This window comes from Narcine bancroftii, chromosome 13 (assembly GCF_036971445.1).
Source record: "Narcine bancroftii isolate sNarBan1 chromosome 13, sNarBan1.hap1, whole genome shotgun sequence".
NCBI lineage: Eukaryota > Metazoa > Chordata > Chondrichthyes > Torpediniformes > Narcinidae > Narcine > Narcine bancroftii.
This window is the reverse complement of record NC_091481.1, coordinates 2053447-2075968: the sequence shown is the minus strand read 5'-3', so window position 1 is coordinate 2075968 and position 22522 is coordinate 2053447. Positions and strand designations below refer to the sequence as shown.

The following is a 22522-nucleotide window of genomic DNA, read 5'->3' as shown; positions in this document are numbered from 1 at the left end:
GTACGGGGTGAGGCTGGTCTCCTTACTGGAGAAAGGGTGGATTGGCTTTGTAGGCGGTGAAGAGGAGGTTCACCAGGTTGATTCCAGAGATGAGGTTTAAAATGCACCAAGGCGTGAAAGTGATGGAAATTCTCACCTTCGGAAAAGGAGCCAAGATCCGAGGCCAGAGGTGGAAAACACAGCTTAACGCTAGCTGAAGGAAAAGTCCCAGCTCTTGTGTTGGACCAAGTTTCATCAGGGACAAAAATAATCTCAGCCTCACGAGAATTGGTATCCCTTTGTTAACTGTTCATTTTCCACAGTCAGCTCTTTGGGTGAGATTATCCAGTAAAAGCTGGTCTACAACCCACTGGGAACGGGGAGGGCAGTGGCCAAATTCATTTCACTTTGGATCACTGGCAGAGACTGTTATCTCATTAGTCTGGGGTGGATCGTAGATTCCAATGGGAAAAGGAGGCAGCTCCAGATTGCAGTCTCGACAAACTCATTACAGGAGGCAGTGTGGAGAAATGTCTGCACATTCTGTCCTTGTTTCTCAGGGCCACTGGGATTTGTTAAAAAATTTACTGCATCCTTTCAATCAATAAATATTTTATTCTATATTCTAGTTTGTGCTTTGCCCTTTTCCCCTTTGAAGCCAGAACCACACAGGAAGCTGTAGACACTGCAATCGACAGTAGAAAAAAAATCTGCTGGGGAAAAGAATGATCGATCTTTCGGCTTGGGTCCCTGCATTAAGACTTAAAATATTGAACTTTACAACACATTCCAGGTCCTTTGGTCCATGATGTTGTGCCAACTAATGTGTACCTAAAATAAACCAAACTCTCCCTGCCTCGTAATCCTCTATTTTCTGCCATCCAAGTGGATGTCTAAGAGTTTGTTAAATGCCCCTAATATTCCAGCCTCCAGCACCACCCCTGGCAAGGGATTCCAAGCCCCCATAATTCTCTGCGTAAAAAAGTCTTACCCCGACATCTCCGCTAAATGTCCCTCCCTTCACTTTGTACATCACAGTTAACGTAGTGGTGAGTGCAACGCTGTTACAGCGCCAGCCACCTGGGTTCCAATCCAGTGCTGTCTGTAAGGAATTTGTATGTTTTCCCTGTGACCTGCATGGGTTTTCTCCAGGTGCTCTGGTTTCCTCCCACCCTTCAAAATTTGCAGGGTTGTAGGTTGATTGGGCGTAATTGGGCGGCACAGGCTCATGGGCCTGTTTGATGCTATATGTCGAAATTAAAATTAGATGTCCTCTGGTGTTTGCTACTCCCGCCCTGGGAAAATGTTTTTGGCTGTCTGCCTTGTTGATGCCTCTCATTATCTTGTAGACCTCTATTCAGTCTCCTTTCATCCTTCTTCACTCCAGAGAAGTCCCAGCTCTGTTTACCTTGCCTGGTAAATCTCCTCTGCACCTTCTCCACACCTTCCACATCCTTCTGTAATGAGGTGTCGAGAACTGAACACAATACTCCAAGTGTGGTCTCACCTGAGATTTATAGAGCTGCCTTGATGAAGGTTTCCAACCTAAAGCATTGGCCATTCTCCCCCACCCTCCGTATGCCTGCTTAACCTGCTGGATTGGGTTTTGCTCCTCTTTGAACATGCCGTTCCCGCAATTCTCACCTTGTATGCACACAATGGGCTGAAGGGCTGCATTGCAGCTTGTCTGTCAGGGCTCTGTGTTGCCACAGTTGTACATTCAGGGATCTAATTGCACAGGAAGGCAAACACTGCAAAAACAGGCTGCACTTCTCCATCAAGGGAAAAAGATGAAGAGAAGGTTTACCAGAATGTTACCTGGGTTTAAGCATCTAGAGTATAGGGAGAGATTGGACAGATTAGGTCTTTATTCTTTGGAGCGTAGAAGGTTGAGAGGGGATTTGATAGAAATATTTAAGATTATGAAAGGGATAGACAGAGTGGATGTGGATAGACTATTTCCATTAAGAGGAGGAAAGATTAAAACAAGAGGACATGAGTTAAGAATTAAGGGGCAGAGGTTTAGAGGTAACATGAGGGGGAACTTCTTTACTCAGAGAGTGGTAGCCGTGTGGAATGATCTTCCGGGAGAAATAGTGGTGGCGGAGTCAATTGTATTATTTAAGAAAAGGTTGGACAGGTATATGGATGAGAAGAAGATGGAGGGTTATGGGCACTGTGCAGGGAGGTGGGATTAGAAAGGGGTGTTTGGTTCGGTGCGGACTAGAAGGGCCTAATGGCCTGTTTCCATGCTGTAATTGTTATGTTATATGTTAAGGGAGGCATGACTTTTGATATCAATCCAGATTAAACTGGTTGACCCTGTTATTAAATGTTTTCTTTCACCAGAGCATTCAATCGGGAGTAAAGCACAAAGTGCAGCGGGTCAAGCATGTGTGGAGGCAGAGGGATGGAAAACATTTCGGGGCGAGACCCTGCATCAGGATGGCCAGTATATTGAAGTGAGGCCAGGGGTTGGATCCAGGGGAGAGGGTTCCACCTAATGGCCCCTGCCTCACCCGGCCCCATCACCTTTTTATACTGGCTCTCCCCCATCCACACTGCCCCTTCCTCTGCCTCCACAGATGCTGCTTGACCTGCTGAGTTCCTGCAGCAGTCTGATTTTTGCTTCCATTTGTTGATCCCATTCTTGCCCAGTCTTGAGCTTCACGATTGAGGGTGCTGGAAGCAGCTGGTATCACTGCCTCAAATCTCCAGGGGTTCCATATTCTCTACATTTGGAGGAGTTTGTTCATCCTTCCTTGGCATCTTCATCTTTCTTCCCAAGTCCTGAAGATCGCTAGACAGTTATTGATCATTTATCTACCCATAAGGGTCAAATGAACTAGATGGGGAATGAAGGAAAACAGGAGAGGGAGAAGATTGCTGGGATACAGGAAAGAGGGAATAGAACTTATGGGTTATCTGCTCAGAGACAGCACTGATCATAGTGGGCCGAATGGCCCCTTTCTGTGTCGCAGTGAGTCACAAGTGGCAACAATTGCACAGCTGCCTCTCCAATGCAACTTCACTCCCTTGACTCAAAATTGGCTTATTTGTGAAATATCTCAGAGGTACATTTCTGTAGCACCTTTCACAACATCACCATTCTCCCACAGTCAATGAAGGCATAGAACATTACAGCACAGTACAGGCCCTTCGGGCCACGATGTTGTGCAAACCTATATACACCTTTAAAAAAATCCATACCTCATAACCCTCAATTTTTGTTTCATCCATGTGTCTTAGAGTCTCTTAATTACCCTAATTTTCCAGCCTCCACCACCACCCTTGACAAGGCATTCCAGGCACCCACAACTCTCTGTGTTAAAGAACTTACCCCTGACGTCTCTCTGACACCAAAGGTGTGTCTAAAACTCCCTGAAAATGAAAATGCATTGGTATCCTTGCCTACATAGGTCGAGGCAGGGAGAACAAAACTTGGGATGTCCACGTAACAGCTGTACAAACCACTGTACAAACCATTGCCCAGGTCAGGTCACCACATTACAGGAAGGACGTGGCGGCAATGGAGAGAGTGCAGAGGAGACTCAGAAGGTGTTGCCTGGAATGGAGGGCTGTGGTTATAAGGGGAGATTGGACAGGCTGGGTTCATTCCCATTGGAATGTAGGAGGCTGAGGGGGTGACATTATAGAGGTTTATAAAACTAGGTGGGACGAACGTAAGGATAGGGAGTCGGCATCTTTTTCCTTGGGCATGGGAGGGCTTGAGGTTAGGTTCATTTAGAATTAAATTTAGTCGTACAGCACAGTAACAGGGCCTTCTAGCTCATGGTGCCCAATTACACCATACTCCAGGTACGTTTCAAACAGTGGGATGAAACTGGAGCCCCCGGGGAAAACCCATGCAGACATAGGGAGAATGTACAAACTCCTTACAGACAGTGCGGGACCTGTACCCCAGTTCTGATCCCTGGTGCTGTAACAGCATCACGTTAACTGCTAGGCCAACCACGCTATTAGAGGGGAGAAATGTAAAGGAGATCTGAAGGATACGTTTTTCACACCGAGGGTGGCGAATATCTTGAATGAGTGGCCAGAGGAGGTGAATGCGATTGCATTGGGTAAAGGGTATTTGGACAAGTACTCAGGTAGGAAATGAATAGAGGGACAAAGGCCTAATGCAGGAAAGCAGGATTCGAATAGAAAGATATCATGGGCAGCCTAGAATGGATGGGCTGAAAGGCCTTATTTCAATGCTGTCTCATCGTAAGTACTGTCTCTACCACAATTCAGCAGCTGATTTGTGCACATCATGTTGATAACTCTGTGGTAGTTTATTCCAGATAAACAGACGCTGGCCTAGATTTTAGGGGGGAGAAGTGGCCTGTTCTCCTTTGCTGCACAGCAGTCTCTCCATCCTTCCAAGGGAGCAGATGGAGCCCTGTATAAATGGTCATTGTGCCGGCAACGCCACACTGCACTGCTGCCTTGGCCCAGATTCCAGGGCCCAGCTGGTCGAGGCAGGGCTCGAACCCTCAACATTCTGGCTTAGGAGCGTGATCCACATGACTGTGCTTCAGGAGATCAGGGCTAGAACACTCCCAAAGGTGAGAACCCCAGGCAGTGAACATTAGGTGGCCATGATGCTGATAACTATATCCAACACACTATAGCAAGGCACTGGCTAACCAAGCTAGTCCTCTTTGGCTGCGTTTCGTCAACCTTTCCTCTCCTTTTACCTGTCCATGTCTTTTAAATATCATATCTATGCCCCCCCCCTTCCCTCGGCAGCTCGTTCCGCACCTCCGCCTCCCTCTGTGTGAAGAAGGTTCAACCTCAAGTCCCTTTTAAATCTTGCCCCTCTCTCTTTAAAGCTGTGTGCTCTGGTTTTAGATTCGCCTATCCTGGGACTCTTTACCTTCTCCATGTGCCTCATGATGTATAAACCTCTTTCGGTCCCCACTCAGCCTCCGACCCGCCAGATAAAACAACCCACGTTAGGGGCAGCATGGAGAGCATAGCGGCCAGCATAACGCTGTTACAGCACCAGCAATCGGGACTGGGGTGTCTGAATCCCAAGCTGTCTGTAAGGAGTTTGCACGTTCTCCCCATGTCTGCGTGAGTTTTCTCCAGAGGCTCCGGATTCCTCCCATCCTTCAAAAACATTGCAGGGGTTGTAGATCAATTGGGTGTAACTGGGCGACACGGCTCGTGGGCCGAAAAGGCCTGTAACCCTGCTGTTTTAATTTGTGCAACCCTCTATTCCAGGCAGCGTCCTGGTAAATCTCTTCTATCCTATTCCAAAGCCTCCACATCCTTCCTCAAAGGTTTCTTTTATTGTCACATGTTAATACATTAATATAATGTACACGATAGATTTCAACTTTTGTCTGCTGTAAGGCAAAGAAAGATTTGCCATGAGCATGGCTGAGTGCCCCTAATAGGGTCGAGATATCTTCCTCCAATCATTTAAAGTGAAACTCCCTGTAGATGTTAACAAATCCAAAACCTTGACCACACACAAAATATGGAAGGAGATCTCGGCTGCACCATTTCATCGGATGCAAGGATCGACAACAGACTCGGCAAGGCAAATAGCGCCTTTGGAAGACTACACAAAAGAGTCTGGAAAAACAACCAACTGAAAAACCTCACAAAGATTAGCGTATACAGAGCCGTTGTCATACCCACACTCCTGTTCATCTCCGAATCATGGGTCCTCTACCGGCATCACCTACGGCTCCTAGAACGCTTCCACCAGCGTTGTCTCCGCTCCATCCTCAACATTCATTGGAGCGACTTCATCTCCAACATCGAAGTACTCGAGATGGCAGAGGCCGACAGCATTGAATCCACGCTGCTGAAGATCAAACTGCGCTGGGTAGGTCACGTCTCCAGAATGGAGGACCATCGCCTTCCCAAGATCGTGTTATATGGCGAGCTCTCCACTGGCCACCGTGACAGAGGTGCACCAAAGAAAAGGTACAAGGACTGCCTAAAGAAATCTCTTGGTGCCTGCCACATTGACCACCGCCAGTGGGCTGATATCGCCTCAAACCGTGCATCTTGGCGCCTCACAGTTCGGCGGGCAGCAACCTCCTTTGAAGAAGACCGCAGAGCCCACCTCACTGACAAAAGGCAAAGGAGGAAAAACCCAACACCCAACCCCAACCCACCAATTTTCCCCTGCAACCGCTGCAATCGTGTCTGCCTGTCCTGCATCGGACTTGTCAGCCACAAACGAGCCTGCAGCTGACGTGGACATTACCCTATTTTGTGTGTTGCTAAAAAAAAATTAATGCCCCTCTGTTTTAGTGGTTGATCCTGAGGTTTCATGCCCTCTTTCCCCACTAGGAACCTCAGTGCTGTGAACTCATCACAGGAATTCAGAGCGGATCAGTTCAGCAAACTACTGCAAGAACTCAGCAGGACAGGCAGCATCCATGGAAGCAGAGGAGTGTTCGATGTGGATGGGAGAGAGCCAGTATAAAGAGGTGATGGGAAGGGGCGAGGCAGGAGGTGATAGGTGGAACCCTCTCCTGTGCCACCACTCTCTCTCCTCTTCATACTGGCCATCTCTTCTCCCTACTCTATCCTGATGCAGAGTTTCGACAACAAACGTTGCCCCTCCCTCTGCCTCCACACGTGCGGCTCGACCCGCTGAGTCCCTCCAGCACTTTGGGTTTTTCTGCAGGCTCCAGCCTCTGGTGTGTGCACAGAATCAGTGCCTCGTTTGTGAAATCCTTTTAGACTGTTGATTGAATTAATATCTGGGTCAAAACAGAGTCAACAAGTTTAATCAGGCTTCATATCCAAAGACCCACCTCCCGCTGACATCTAGGGGCAGGATAGAAAAGTGCAGCTTGTCGGTGTGGAACCTGCCCCAGATGTCCCTGAGCTGAAATAGGTCATGGACATCCTCAAGCGTGAGCTTTCATTTCACTTTAGGTTTTGATGGTGAAATTCCTCTGTGGGGAATGTTGTGAGCAGATCCAGTTTACAAGAGGGCATAGAAATGAAACGCAGCGACCATACGAAGACAGCAGTGGCCTCAGGGCGCCAGAGACCCCGGTTCAATCATGTCCTCAGGTCCTGGCTGTGTGGAGTTTGCATGTTCTCCCTGGGACTGGGTGGGCTCTCCCCCCCTCCCCCCGCCCAAGGTGCTCCAATTACCTTCCACATCCCAGATCCACAACCACGGGTCAGAGGGTTAACTGGTTGCTGTAAATTATTCACAGTGCTTAGAATCGGGGCAATTAAAAATAGGATTAATGTAATCCTACAGTTTTGACTCGTAGTTAACGCCAGCGACTGAGACTGGGGTTCGAATCCGGCCCTGTCTGTAAGGAGTTTGTACGCTCTCCCCGTGTCTATGTGGGTTTTCCCCAGATCCTCTGGTTTCCTCCCACCGTTTGAAACGTACCAGGGATTGTAGATTAATTGGGTGGCACGGTCTCATGGGCCAGAAGGGCCTGTTTACCATGCGGCATGTCTACATTTAAATTTGAAAATAAAATGGGTGTGTGACATCAGCACAGACTCACTGGGCTGAAGGGACTGTGTTTGCGTTGCATCTCGAGGACATTTTGAAACAAAATTGAATGACCTACTTCTAGTGGATAATAGTCAAAATTTCCAACCCAAGCTTTTCCTTGTGTTCACTCTCAGACACTTGACATGCCCTGACCAGTCGTAGCCCAACCATACTGACCCAATGGCCAAGTCAGAACCCCAGCACCTTTACTTGCTCAGAGAAGATTTACTGGGTTGCTGCTGGGACCTGAGCAACTGCGTTATAGGGAAAGGCCAGAGGGACTCAGCATATCTCACAGTGTCCATCGGAGGTGAAGATATATTACCAACATTTCAGGCCTGAACCATTCTTCAAGATAATGAAGGCGGCCTCAGGCCCAAAACGTCAATAATATACCTTATCTCCCATGGACGCTGTTAGCCCGGCTGGGTTCCTCCAGCCTTTCTGTGTTTTTACTGCAATCACAGCATCTGCAGACTTTCGTGTTTCACTACAGGGAAAGGTTAAACAGGTTAGGACTATTTTCCCTGGGGCGTAGAAGAATGTGGAGAGATTTGATAGAGGTATTTAAAATTATGAGGGGTATACATAGAGTTAATGTAGATCGGCTTTTTCCACTGAGGGTAGGTGAGATACAAATCACAGGACATGGGTTAAAGGTAAAAGGGAAAAGTTAAGGGAAACATTAGGGGGAATTTCTTCACACAGAGAGTGGTGGGAGTGTGGAACGAGGTGCCAGATGAAGTGGTGAACGTGGGCTCAATTTTAACATTGAAGGAATTTGGATAGGTACATGGATGGGAGGGATATGCAGGGTGAAGGTCAGTGGGACTAGGCAAATTAAAAATTCGGCACAGACTGGAAGGGCCGAAGGGACTGGTTTCTGACTTGCAATGTACCAATGCTCTAAGCCTGAGGAAGTTTGGCAGCTCACCTCCATCTCTTAACAACTTCTGCAGGTGCACCGCTGGAAGAATCCTGCTAGGATGCTTAAACACAATCTGCTGGTGGAACTCAGTGGGCCAAGCTGCATCCATGGGAGAGAAAGAGCAGTTGATGTTTCAAGCCGAAAGCCTTTATCAAGACTGAGAAAATACTGCAGAGAAGCCTGTGTAAAGAGGGCAAGGTGGGAGGGGTGGAGCAGCGACCCCATGTAAAGAGGGCAGGGTGGGAGGGGTGGAGCAGTAGCCCCGTGTAAAGTGGGCAGAGTGGGAGGGGTGGAGCAGTGGCCCCATGTAAAGAGGGCAGGGTGGGAGGGGTCGAGCAGCGGCCCCGTGTAAGGTGGGCAGGGTGGGAGGGGTGGAGCAGCGGCCCCGTGTGGGACTGGGGCAGAGGTAGGAGGAGTGGAGTAGTGGAGGTAAAATGAGACAGACAGAGGCAGAGGATTAGCAGTCTTATATGCTCTCAGTGTGTGATCATATTACATAGCGATAAAAGACCACAAGATATAGGAGCAGAAATAAGCTATTCAGCCCATCGAGTCTGTCCCTACCTATTCAATCATGATCTGATCCATTTATCCACTCAGCCCCACTCCCCATCCTCCTCCCCAGAACCTTTGATGCCCTGGCTAATCAAGAACTTACAATCTGTGCCTTAAATACACCCAATTTTGTGGGAACTAGGAGCCACTTTCACAACTCTTCAGAGTAGAGATGTACAACCTTGCACTGCCCGAATTTTGACCAGGACTTCTTTCATTTACTGGTACCACAACGTAATTGAACAGGAGAGGTTCAGCCACAAGGTGACAGGAACACCCAAATTGTTCTTGCAACAAAAGGCAACTGATAGAAATGGCCAACTCCCTGCAGAGCAAAGTTTGAGTGTGGAGTTCTCCTGTGTCTGACTTAGTAGCAGGAAAGGAAATCATCCATCAAACCACTGGGAAGCCCAGAGTTCAAGTCTTGTTCTGCCAAGACGTTGTTCCCCTTTTTACAAGTCATGTGACCAAAAGTCTGCTCTGATATGGGTGCCTTTGATTTGATTTTTTTTGTGTGTTGCGAAGGGAGATAATGAAATCAAACATCATTCACTCCATGGTGTCAGGCATAGTGGCTGGATTAATGGAACGGTCAGATACAAATAAAAGGCATTTGTGACGTAACGTGACCCACATCAGCAGGGCAAATACCCCCGAGGGAGGTTCCAAAGCTGCCCCATCCATCAGGGTGATTCACATCAACACACTGGGCCTGCCTTACACATCTCAGCAATTTCCTTCCAATATATCCCATGCTTCAGTCCAAAACTGTGCATTGTTCCAAGATGCATTCCCCTATCACAGAGCCCAGTTCAACAAGTGTCTGTTATGCAGTGTGATGTTACAGGCCAGTTAGCTGTGTAAATTGTTTTGATTGGGAAAGACATTGAGTCTTTAACAGTGACATATGCAAGCACACACACAAATGTATCTGTACATACATGCACACTAACACAAACATCATGTGCACACACATCTCGCTTAAACATACACTCCAAAGCAATCTCACTCTCTCACACCCCCACAAATTCCCATTTCCATCTCTCTTGTTCACGCATCTCTCCCTCTCTCTCACACACACACTCAGTGTAGATACAAGTCACATTACACATATGCACACATGCACAGACACAAAACAAACACATACACACTGACGTGCACACACCCACAGACACTCTCTTACACGCACACGCGCACATGAAGCCACCTGCAGGGGCGTGCGCACATAATTTGGACGCCACAATGTTCACTGATTGGAGGTGGATCTAAACACCGTGTGGAGACACAAGGAACTGGAGGTATTGGAATCTGCAGCAACAAACCATCTGCTGGAGGAAGTCAGAGGGGTTGAGCAGCGTCAGTGGAAGAAAAAGATTTGTTCACCTTTTTGGTCCTGGGGTCTGACCCGAAACATTGACCATTATTTTTCTCCCACAGGTGCTGCTCAATCGACGAGTTCCTCCAACAGTTTGTGCTTTTGCTCTAAATACTGCGCCCTGAATAAACATCCTGTTGGGTACCTGATCTCACTGACTGGCAGAGCAGGCTAGAATGGCAGAAATCACCCCCTCCTGTCCCTCGGTAAATCACTAACTGTTCATTTCCTATCTGTTACAGCGTCACATAGACACAGCCCTCTAAATCTGCACCAACCATTCATACCAATCCCACATTAATCCCTGCTGTACTAGGTATAATGTGAAAAATAAACAGACTAAACGACTCCAGACAAGTGCAAGGTAATGCATTTTGGGTGGTTTAATACTGGGTGGTCAAATGTACAGAAGAAGCACAGATGTACAAAGGGATATTGGGCATGGTTCCATGACTCCCTGAAAATGGCGACACGGATGGCTATGGTAGTGAAGAAGGTGTTTCGCTGCCTTGCCTTCATCGGCAGAGATGCTGAGTACAAGAAATGGGAGGTCATATAGCAGCTGTGCAGAATAATGGCGAGGCCATACCTTCAATAGTGCATGCTGTTCTGGCCACCCCACTGTAGAAAGGATGTGGCAGCATGAGAGAGAGGGCAGAAGAGATTCACCAGGATGTTGGCTTTAGTTAAAGGAGAGATTGGATAGGCTTGGATTGTTCTCACTGGAGCCAAGGTTATAGCAGTGGTTCTCAACCTTTTCCTTCCCACTCACATCCCACTTTAAGTAATCCCTATGCCATAGATGCTTTGTGATTAGAAAGGAATTGCTTAGGTGAGTGGGAAGGAAAGGTTGAGAATCACTGCTCTGGACCCAATAGTTAATGAAATATTTTGCTTGAGAAAAATTGTCAATGGCCCATTTCCTTTGGAGTTATGAAACCATGCACATAACGAGTCAATGAGGGATGATTCAAAGTAATTTTTCAACATTTTCTTCCCACCTTAAGCAACCCCTTACTAATCACAGAGCATCTATGGCACAGGGAATACTTAAAGTGGTACGTGAGTGGAAAGGAAAAGGTTGAGAACCACTGGGTTACAGAGTCCATTAAAATAAGGGGCATAGAAAGGGGAGATGAGTCACAAACTCCTACTCAAGGTAGAGGAGTTAAACACTAGAGAGCATCGTTTTAAGATGAGAGGGGAAAGATTTCACTGTTTGGACTCCAGGTCCTGGTTTTCAGGGACTGATTTTATATCCAACCATGCACCATTCTTCAATAATGTAAAGGTTTACCCATGGACCCAGTCCAGAGTATATGTGATAAAAGGTTTAAAATGGCCGGAGTCCAAAGGGTTAAAGGAGAGGCAAGTTTTTCACACAGAGGGTATGTGGGATGAGAAGAAGAGGCAGAGGTGGGTACAGTTGCATATTTAAAAGATGTTTGAATGGATAGGAAAGATTGAGTGGAATATGGGCCAAACACAGGAAAGTGGAATTAGCAGAGATAGGCATTGTGGTTAGTATGAGTGAGTTGGGCTGAACAGCCTGTTTCTGTGCTGTATAACTCTATGACTAATCGCAATTTATAATGGCCAATCAATTGCCCAACCTGCACGCCTTTTGGATGTGGGAGGAAACCAGAGAACCCCAGGGGGAAGCCACATGGTCACAGGGAGAACATGCAAACTCCTCAATGACAGCATCAGAATTGAACCCAGGTGTCTGGTCCAACAATGGCGCAGTTCTACCTTCTGCGTCACTGAGCTGCCCCTAAATAACAGAGGAAATCCGATGTCGGAGGAAACTTTCATCAGCTCTCGTCCTTTCTTACAGATGACGGAGATCGGAGAACCACTGACACTGATACTGTGTGTGGCAGACAAGGAGAAAAATATCTGTATACTGAACAGGCAGTAAAACAAAATCACACTAAAGTAAATACAAGACTCGTATTATATTAAAGTGAACTTGGTTGTCTTCTGTGAAGTGACACTGTTTGTGCCAGACTGCTCAACTACAGGAGGTATTAAGCCCTGAATCTGCAGGTCCTCCCAGCCGAGACATTACAAAAACACAATAAATAAAATATCTGGGACATCCTGTCAGTTCTAAGGGGCAGTGCACAGAATGAATAACAGAGAAACTTTGCAGGCCAGTCTGTTCCAATAATTCAGATGTGAGCAGCATGGAGAACAGTTTCCTGACGATCAACATGTCAAAATTCTTTCAAAACAGGTCCGTGAAAAAGGCAGGGCAGAAACCCATACTACTTGATAATTTGCCAAAATAAGCACTGCACTTAAAGACCATGGTCTCTCAGGACTCTGGGAGAGAAAGAAAGCAGGGTTTTAAAACTAGGGCCCTTGTTTGGTAAAGAGATTAAGTCATGGTGTTGTTTAGTGAGGCAAGTTAATTTCTGCAAATCAGTTATGACAGAGTATCCAGACTGATGCATACTGAGCAACGGTTGTTCTGACTACACACCTCATCCATTCCTTCAATAGCATTTCATTTCAGTTTTAAAACAGAAAACCGCTCTTCAGTTCATTTGGCTTTCAAGGCAATTCTAAAACATTGGGGTAGGATCTGCACTGATGTGTCTCTTCATGTGCAGGAGGTGCAATTAAATGTATGAATGAGACCAGTAAAACACAAGGCTGGAGAAACTCAGCAGGTCAAACCGTGTCCTTTATGAAGCAAAGATAAAGATACAGAACCAACGTTTCAGACTTGAGCCCTTCATCAAGGGACAAGCAGAAGTTGGCAGGTGCCTGGACCACCTTGATCAGACCTTAATGAAGGGCTTTTGCCTGGAAACACTGGTTCTGTATCTTTATCTTTGCTGTATGAAGGACACAGTTTGACCTGCTGAGTTTCTCCAGCCTCGTGATTTTAACTTCAACAACAGAGTCTGCGGACTTTTGTGTCTTACTCATATGAATGAGACAATGTGTTTATACATCTGACGATCATTCGTCAGTGAATGTGTGTGAGTATGCATTTGTGAATACATACGTGTGTGTGTGTGTGTGTGTGTGTGTGTGTGTGTGTGTGTGTGTGTGAGCGAGTGAGTATGCGCTCATGTACATATTAATCATATCCCTGAGATGGCATATGAACATGCTTGTATGGTTGGGGTTGTGTGCGTGCGTGCGTGCGTGAAGCTACACACTGGACATGTTTGTGTGTGTATGTGTGAGAGAGAGTGTGTGTAGCTACACGTTGGACATGTTTGTGTATGTGAGAAAGTGTGTGTGTGTAGCTACACACTGGATACGTTTGTGTGTGTGAGAGAGTGAGAGTGTGTGTGTAGCTACACGCTGGACATGTTTGTGTGTGTGAGAGTGTGTGTGTAGCTACACGCTGGACATGTTTGTGTGTGTGTGAGTGTGTGTGTAGCTACACGCTGGACATGTTCTGTCTGTGTGTGAGAGTGTGTGTGTAGCTACACGCTGGACATGTTTATGTGTGTGAGAGAGTGTGTGTGAAAGAGTGAGTGAGTGAGTGAGTGTGTGTGTGAGTGTGTGTGCAGCTACACGCTGGACATGTTTATGTGTGTGAGAGAGTGAGAGTGTGTTTGTGTGTAGCTACACGCTGGACATGTTTATGTGTGTGAGAGAGTGAGAGTGTGTTTGTGTGTAGCTACACGCTGGACATGTTTATGTGTGTAAGAGAGTGAGTGTGTGTGTAGCTACACACTGGACATGTTTGAGTGTGTGAGAGAGTGAGTGAGTGAGTGTTTGAGTGTGTGTGAGAGTGTGGGCTCTTTATGACAGGTTGGCAGGAGTGAGGTAACAGTGGCTTTGTTCTGCCGAGACTTTTCACATTACTGCCGAGCAGCTCTCTCGTTTGGGGAGATTTCCCAACCTCCGTCTCAATGCAGCCAGAGGACTTAGGTTTAAAGCAAGACTTCACGACCTTGTCGCAGTGGGAACTTCCATGCTAAACATCCTCTGACCACCGTGCAGGCATTTTACAACAATATCTGTGGGAGCATCGTCTGCATCCCTGTAACATCCTTGGCCTAGTTACCAGCTTCCAAACATATGAAACTAATAGAAATGTCAGTCCATCTTGGCACTGAAGAGCTTCTAACCAGGTACCTCAAACTGGAAACTGGGGCTAATTAACTTTTAGCTGATTTAATAGTTCACACAGGTTTTGTAATCAGGTATTTAAATGTTTTAGAAAGTTAAAATAGTTCTAGGCTATGATATCTCAGTATTCACAGAGCTCACAGTGACAAGGAGTGGGCAGCACATGGAACTACCTGGGGACTGGTGAAGGAGAGGTAGATTACATTGTGTCAGAAAAGTCCATTCCCACCATGTTTGCCCACTGATCTCAGTTACACCTACAATGAGAAGGGGGCATTGGAGTGACTTATCTTGAGCAGGATTGTAGGGTCAGGTTCTGCTCTGTGGGAGAGGGTCTGTGTGGGCAATATGGGAGGGAGCAGGACTGAGAATTGGGAACTGTCCCAGATTGAGTAGGAAGTCCCAGAACCTGACTTCAGGAAAACCCTGCTGACTGTCAATGTATCCAGCTGATGTGCCGTAACAGATCGTTAAAGACCCCGTCTCCACCACTTTGTGAACAGCCACATGTACTGATGGTAACAAACACAACCTGCTGAAGGAACTCAGTAAGTCGAGCAGTATCGGTGGGCGATAAAGGGTGGTTGACCTTTCGAGCTGATACTCTTCAGCAGATTGTGCTGGGGTTCACATACCAGCAGGTGCAGTCTCCTGTGACTCCTTGTACTGATGATGTGGCAGCTTTTAACTCGATGATTTACATATTGAAAAGACCACCCCCCCCCCCCCCACCCCCGTGAACTCGAGGTTGCTGCATCTCTACCAACACAGGTGTGTCTAGATGCAGGAAGGTTGTTTCCAATGCTGGGATAAACTAGAACCAGCGGCCATAGTTTAAGGATAAAGGGGAAGTTTTTTTAGGACTGAGATGAGGAAAAATTTCTTCTCTCAGAGAGTGGTAAATGTGTGGAATTCTTTGCCACAGGAAGTAGTTGAGGCCGGTTCCCTGTCATTATTTAAGTGTAGGTTAGATTTGGCCCTTGTGACCAAGGGGATTAGGGGGTATGGGGAGAAGGCAGGAACCAGGTATTGATCAGCCATGATCATAATGAATGGCGGTGTAGGCTTGAAGGGCCAAATGGCCTACTCCTGCACCTATTTTGTATGTTTCTCCGTCCAGTCACTGGAATTGGGCTGTGGTTTGTCTTCAAGAGCAGTTATGAGTCTCCCTATGTATTATTTGCCTGGTTGAGTGTCTGCGTGTTTTGCATCAAGGTCCGGAGAATGCTGTTTTGTCGGGTGAACTTGTGCAATCAGATCCTAATAAACTTGATTCAACTACGATGCCGTAATTTTGGTCTCAGGCACTGGCCAGAAGTTTATCAGAATTATGGATTCTATCCCCTGATGAATATCCATGACCAAATAACATACATTGAATATAGAACATGTGAAGAGGCCCTTCTACCCACAATGCCTGTGCTGAACATGATTCAACTCAATCTTTCCTGCCTGCACATAATACATATCCCTCCAATCCCTGTCTGTTCCTGTATATTGCACGGCAGTCACAGAGTCTGCAGACTTTCCTGTTTAACTCTTAAACATTATTATTGTTCTTCTTTCACCATTACTCCTGGCAACCGTTCCAGGCAGCTCTGTGAAAAAACCCAGCCCTGCACATCTCGTTTACACTTTCCCCCTCTCACCTTAAATGCATGTCATCCAGTATTCGACTTTTTAAGCCTGGGGATAATCTCAGTTCTGTCCGCCGCAACAGCATGGATCTCCTAGTGGCCACCCATTTCAATTCCCCGTCCCATTCCCTTCCTGACATGTCTGTCCACGGTCTCATGCACTGCCAGACTGAGACCACACGCAAATTGGAGAGCCACACTTCATCTTCTGTCTGGGCTCCCTCCAACCGGATGGCATTAATATTGACTTCTCTGTGTTTCGTTAAACTCCCCCCTCCCACTTCTTACCCTGCCACCTTCCCCCAGCTCTATGTCTCCTTTCGCACAGACACGATAAATTCTTGCATCACCCCTTCTCATGTCCAATTAACACCTTTAGTTCCTCCCCCCAGCCAGAACCGTCTGAATCCGGACACTCTCGGAGATTTCCTGCCTTCTGGCTCATATTCTGCTTATTCCTTGAGGAAGGGCTCAGGCCCAAAACCTCGACAATACATCTATGTCTCCTATGGATGCTGAAAGACTAGCTGAGTTCCTCCAGCATTTCTGTGTTTTCACTACAATCACAGCATCTGCAGACTTTCGTATTTCACATAAGATTCTGACAGTCTACCCCAGCCATTCTCAACTTTTTTTTCCCGGCTATGGCCCTCCCTCAGGACTCTGCACAAAGTTTATGGACCCCCTTCCCTGTGAAGCCGTCATGGTTTCTTTTTTACTTCTCTCCAATTGACTATTTAAATCACATAAAAAACAGTTTATGATCCCGGGCCCCCAGCTGAGAATAGCTAGTCTTTCCTATCGATGTCCTTGTCAAACTTATTTAGAATCTCAAGTATCATGTTGAGAACTGAAACATAAGTGTGGGGTTGAGATGGTTACCTCAGTAATGTTACTAACAGGTTGGTTTACTAACTGCATGTATTGAATTGAATTTACACAGAAACTGCAGGGTGGTGAATGCAGCTCAGGCAATTGAACAAACCAGCCTCTCCTCCATCGACTGTTCATAACTCCTGCTGCCTTGGGAAAGCTGACAAATATTGAATGACCCACCCCACGCCAGTCACACACTCTTCTCCCCCCTTCCAATGGGCAGAAGATAACAAGCATGGAAAAACATTCAAGGACAGTTACTTTCTTGTTATTATCAGATTCCCAAACACATCTCTCATTGGTAAAGATAACGTTCTTGCATTGTGTAACTACTTTTCTCTATATCGTGCACTTTGCCCTTGTAACACTACACCATGATGTATAACGCTACACCATGCACTTTGATGTACTGTGACACTGCACCATGCACTCTTTGAGGTTCTGTAACACTGCACCGTACACTGTTTGATGTACTGTAATACTGCACTTTGACATACTGTAAAATTACACTGTGTACTCTTTGACGTACTGTAATGCTACACCGTGCATTTTGACATACTGTAACACGGCACCGTGCACTCTTTGATGTACTGTAATACTGCACCGTGCACTTTGACATAGTGTAACACTACACCGTGCACTCTTTGATGTACTGTAATACTGCACCGTGCACTTTGACAAACTGTAAAACTACACCGTGCACTCTTTGACGTTCTGTAACACTGCACCATGCACTCTTTGATGTACTGTAATACTTCACTTTGACATACTGTAAAATTACACCGTGTACTCTTTGACGTACTGTAATGCTACACCGTGCGCTTTGACATACTGTAACACTGCACCGTGCACTCTTTGACATTCTGTAACACTCCACTGTGCACTCTTTGACGTTCTGTAACACTGCACCTTGCACTCTTGGATGTACTGTAATACTTCACTTTGACATACTGTAAAATTACACCGTGTACTCTTTGACGTACTGTAATGCTACACCGTGCGCTTTGACATACTGTAACACTGCACCGTGCACTCTTTGACATTCTGTAACACTCCACTGTGCACTCTTTGACGTTCTGTAACACTGCACCGTGCACTCTTTGACATTCTGTAACACTCCACTGTGCACTCTTTGACGTTCTGTAACACTGCACCGTGCACTCTTTGATGTTCTGTAACACTGCACCGTGTATGCTCTGCTGTATTGTAACACTACACCATGCACTTTGTTATTAATACACTACCTGCTGTTCCCAAGTGTGAGTTGGCTTGTTTGGATAGCATACAAAATGAAGCTTTTCCAGTACATGTGACAATAGATATTCAATGTAATTTACATGGGAGTTCTTCTTATTATGGAACTTTAGATGCCCAAAGTGTTGAATAATGAGCATGTACAAAGTTCCTGTTGCCATGTGAAGAGGCTGTTCACTCAGTGTGACAGAAACTGTTCACTCACCTGAACAAGAAGTTCCAGCTTCCTGTCATCCAGAAGGTGTACCTGACACCGACGACCTTCCGACATCTGAAAGAGACCGCAAACATCTGTCAGAATGAAGATTGGCCACCCAAGAGCGTTAGAACCCCAAAAGCCCTCTGACCCTCTCCGGGGATCTGGCTGGAGAGAGAGTGGAGTGGAACCACGCTGCCACGCCGAGTTCTGCTAACTGCATCAGCTTGGACCAGCTAGCAAAGAGCTAAGCAGAATGAGTCTGGCACAATCCCCACAGGAAATCTTTCGTAAAACTAGCTTCCGATGCATGTCACGGAGTCAGGGCTGCAGTGCTCTGTTTTAAAGTGGAGGGGACAACGATACATCCACCGTGTTCCCAGAACTTGCTGCACCACCAACTTGCTGGAGCCAGACACAGTGAACAGTAACTTCCCCCACAGTCAGAGAATTCATCACCTTTGAAGGCTTTTTATCCATATTTCAGCTGAAAATGAGCCCAGAGTTGCCTCACTCGATCTGTCTGCTTCTTATTTTTCCCCACTGATCTGACATTCCCACTTGCTTTAAAAACAGTGAGCACGTCCCCACTGCACCGCCTCCTCTGCTCTCCAGTCCTGAACTCTACAATGGCCCCAGATTTAATCTCCCCACCTCTTTTAGACCTGCCTCCTGTGAGGGTGGAGAGATATAGAGAGAGATGGGGAGAGAGAGATATAGAAGAGGGGAGAGAGGGAGAGAGAGGGAAGGGAGAGGCCCTATCTCTACACTCCTCCACACACAGATCCTCTCCCTGTAAGCCCCAAATTCTTTTACCCTTTTGAAGATGTAAATTAAAACCAAAACTGTGCTTTTGTTCATTTCAAATACTTCGCCACAGTAACACTCCTGTGTGCTCCACTATTCTGAGGGCAGAGCACATCGGTGTTCTTATTATGTGCTTCCCAGTGTGTCAGTATAACTCCGTGCTGTGCACAAGTTAAACTAGACGCCAATGCACACTGAGGGAAGGGGGGCTGAGACATTGTTCATAAAAGCTCCTTGTGCCTGGGTGTTCAGATGCGAGAGTTTGAATAGTCTGGAGAACAAGATTCAAAATTCCTTTATTGTCTTGTAATACTACAGAACATGTAATATTACACAAAATTGTCTGCCTTATGGCAGGGAGAAGACAAAGAGTTGCCATTAGCATCACCCGTCCTTTACGGTACAAGAGAAAGGGAAGCAAAAGAGAGTCCCTTTAGAGTCACTAAGTGTCCGTGGATTTGCCTCCAGCAATTCCCACACCTCTACAGCCACACAGGCTCCTGTTCGATCCATCAGCCACTCGAGCTCCAGATGCAAACCTCTGACGTGATCAGGAAGCCTTTCAGTGCCCGAGACCCCTTTGGGAGACCCTCCCACCCTCAGTGCCCTCCCAAATCCTGGCACCAACATCTGGTTTCCACGAGCCAGTTTCCAGCAGCCCGCAACCTGTGTGATTCCTCCGACAACATTTCCCACAGCGTGTGTGTCCTTCCGCTGACGAACCCCTCGCTGGTCTACTGCCATCATCTCCTCTGCTTCTCCTTCACAATGTAGGGGGAGGGGGAAAGAGTTTCCACTGGATATCCATTAATTCAATTAAACACACACCAAAATGCTGGAGGAACTCACCCCCACACCCCCCAGCCCCTTCCTCAAGGAATAAGCAGAATAAGCCAGAAGCAGGAAATCTCAGCAGGAATTCAGACAGTGTGGCTGGGGGAGGAATCCAGACGGATAAACGGTGTGAATTAGATATGATAAGGCTCAAGGTAAGAATGATCATGTCTGTACAAAAGGAGATGGAAGGAGAGACAGAGCTTGGGGGGTGGGGGTGGAAGTTTTAACAAAGCCCAGAGAAATTGATATTAATACCAAGTGGTTGGAGGGGGCCCAGTCGGAAGATGAAGCGCTGTTCCTTCAATTTGTGGTCCCAGTCTGGCCATGCATGGACAGACATGTCAGCAAGGGAATGGGTCGGGGAATTAAAATGGGTGCCCACTGGCAGATCCACGCTATTGTGGCAGATAGAGCCGAGGTGCTCAACAAAGCAATCTTCCAGTCTGCGTCCAGTCTCTCCAATGTAGAGGAGACCACAACAGGAGCACCGGACGCAGTAGATGACCTTAGTAGAAATAGTGGATCAGTTGATCCACTAATTCAATGAATAACAAGTAGCCAAAGCACCCACTGTGACCTGAAAGTTGACATCCCTTCGTCACTGTGATTTGGTTCTGATGTCACCTCAAAGCAAAAGATTTTTGTGCATTTTGTGTACGTGACAATATATGGAATCTTGAATGAAGAAGGCAGGAAAGTGGACGGGAAAAGTCGGTAATACATCTTTACTTCCTATGGGCGCTGCGAGACCTGCTGACTTTCTCCAGCATTTCTGTGTCTTTACTTATACCTGAATGTCATGCCAATGGGGAACCTGAGGCTGTAAAACTGGGTCCTGCAGGTTTTGCATGCCAAAGAATGTCGTTGTAAAAACACCGGAAACGTGTGCAGCTTAATCAGTGAAATAGACCATCTGCTTGCTATTCTCCCACTGTTTGTGGGACCTTGCTATGTGTTTCCTTCAACAATCACTGCTCTTCAAACAGCTCTTCGCCAGCTGTGACGTAAAGAAATCCTGAGGTGCTCGAGAAAGCATTGTCTTTATTTCTGTCTGTTAGATCAGATCAGATACTATTTTACTGTCATGTAACAAAGCAGAAATGTAATATTGCACAAAATTGTCTTTAGTCTGCTATAAGGCAGACAGAGATTCACAAGATGAAGGAGCAGAAGTCAGCCCATTAGCCCATTGAGTCTGCTCCACTATTTTAATCATGAGCTGATCCATCTGTCCACTCAGCCCTAATCCTGGCTTTCTTCCTGTAACCCATGATGCCCTGTGAATCTCTGCTTCAAATACACCCAACAGCATTAGCATTGCCCGGCGCCCCCTTACAGTCAGAGGAAGAAAAGCCAAAGCGAGTCCTTTCAGGGTCACTGGTTGTCCGTGGATTCGTCTCGAGCGCTCCTGCAGCCGCACAAGACTACAGTGCAAACCATTGGCAACCGGAGGTCAAATCCAAACCTCCGACAAGAGCAGGAAGCCTTCAGCACCCAGGGCCCTTTGGAAGCCCCTCCTTCCCCTCAGCACCCTCCCAAATCCCGGTTCTGATGCCTGGTTCTCTAGTAGCCCACCACCTGGTGTGAGTCCTTTGACCTCGTCGCCAGCAGACTGTAGCCTGTGTGGGTTCCTTGCCCGCAAGTTGCCAACATCTTGGTGACTGTGTGGGTCCTTCCTGTGTCCAATGTCCAATCTTGCGGTGCCTGAGCATAATACAACCTACGGAGCAGCAAATTCCTTCTATTGTCCTGGAGACAATCCCTTAGGAATAATTCAAGGCTTAACTACAGTTTAGAAGGTGTACTGTCAGTCAGGGGTTGTTTCACCGTCAAGGATGAAAGATTATAAAAGCCCACACTGATCCGAAGAACCATGGTTGTCTGCCATAGTCACCTTACACCCTGTCCACCCAGGCGAACCCTGAGACTCCCTGATGGCAAGGTTTGTTCAAGTTTATTGTCAAATGATTGTACAAGTACAACCCCATGAAACAGTGTTCTCCGGCCCTCGGTGCAAAACTCGCAGACACACAATCAGACACAACACACGTATAGACAAACAGTACATATGCATCGAGTCCACGTTGCTAGGTGGGTCACGTCTCCAGAATGGAGGACCATCGCCTTCCCAAGATCGTGTTATATGGCGAGCTCTCCACTGGCCACCGTGACAGAGGTGCACCAAAGAAGAAGTACGAGGACTGCCTAAGGAAATCTCTTGGTGCCTGCCCCATTGACCACCGCCAGTGGGCTGATCTCGCCTCAAACCGTGCATCTTGGCGCCTCACAGTTCGGCGGGCAGCAACCTCCTTTGAAGAAGACCACAGAGCCCACCTCACTGACAAAAGGCAAAGGAGGAAAAACCCAACACCCAACCCCAACCCACCAATTTTCCCCTGCAACCGTGTCTGCCTGTCCCGCATCGGACTTGTCAGCCACAAACGAGCCTGCAGCTGACGTGGACATTTACCCCCTCCAT

General features: G+C 46.9%; 1 protein-coding gene across 6 annotated transcripts in view; it reads right to left on the bottom strand.

Annotated features, from left to right (window-relative positions):
* Positions 1 to 22522, bottom strand: part of frmd4a (FERM domain containing 4A) — a 371653-nt gene that overhangs the window by 171562 nt on the left and 177569 nt on the right. For all 6 annotated transcript variants that reach the window (XM_069907581.1, XM_069907580.1, XM_069907582.1 and 3 more), the window contains one exon: positions 18409 to 18474. In XM_069907581.1, coding sequence (XP_069763682.1) covers positions 18409 to 18474 — 66 coding nt within the window. The remainder of the gene's footprint in view (positions 1 to 18408; positions 18475 to 22522) is intronic.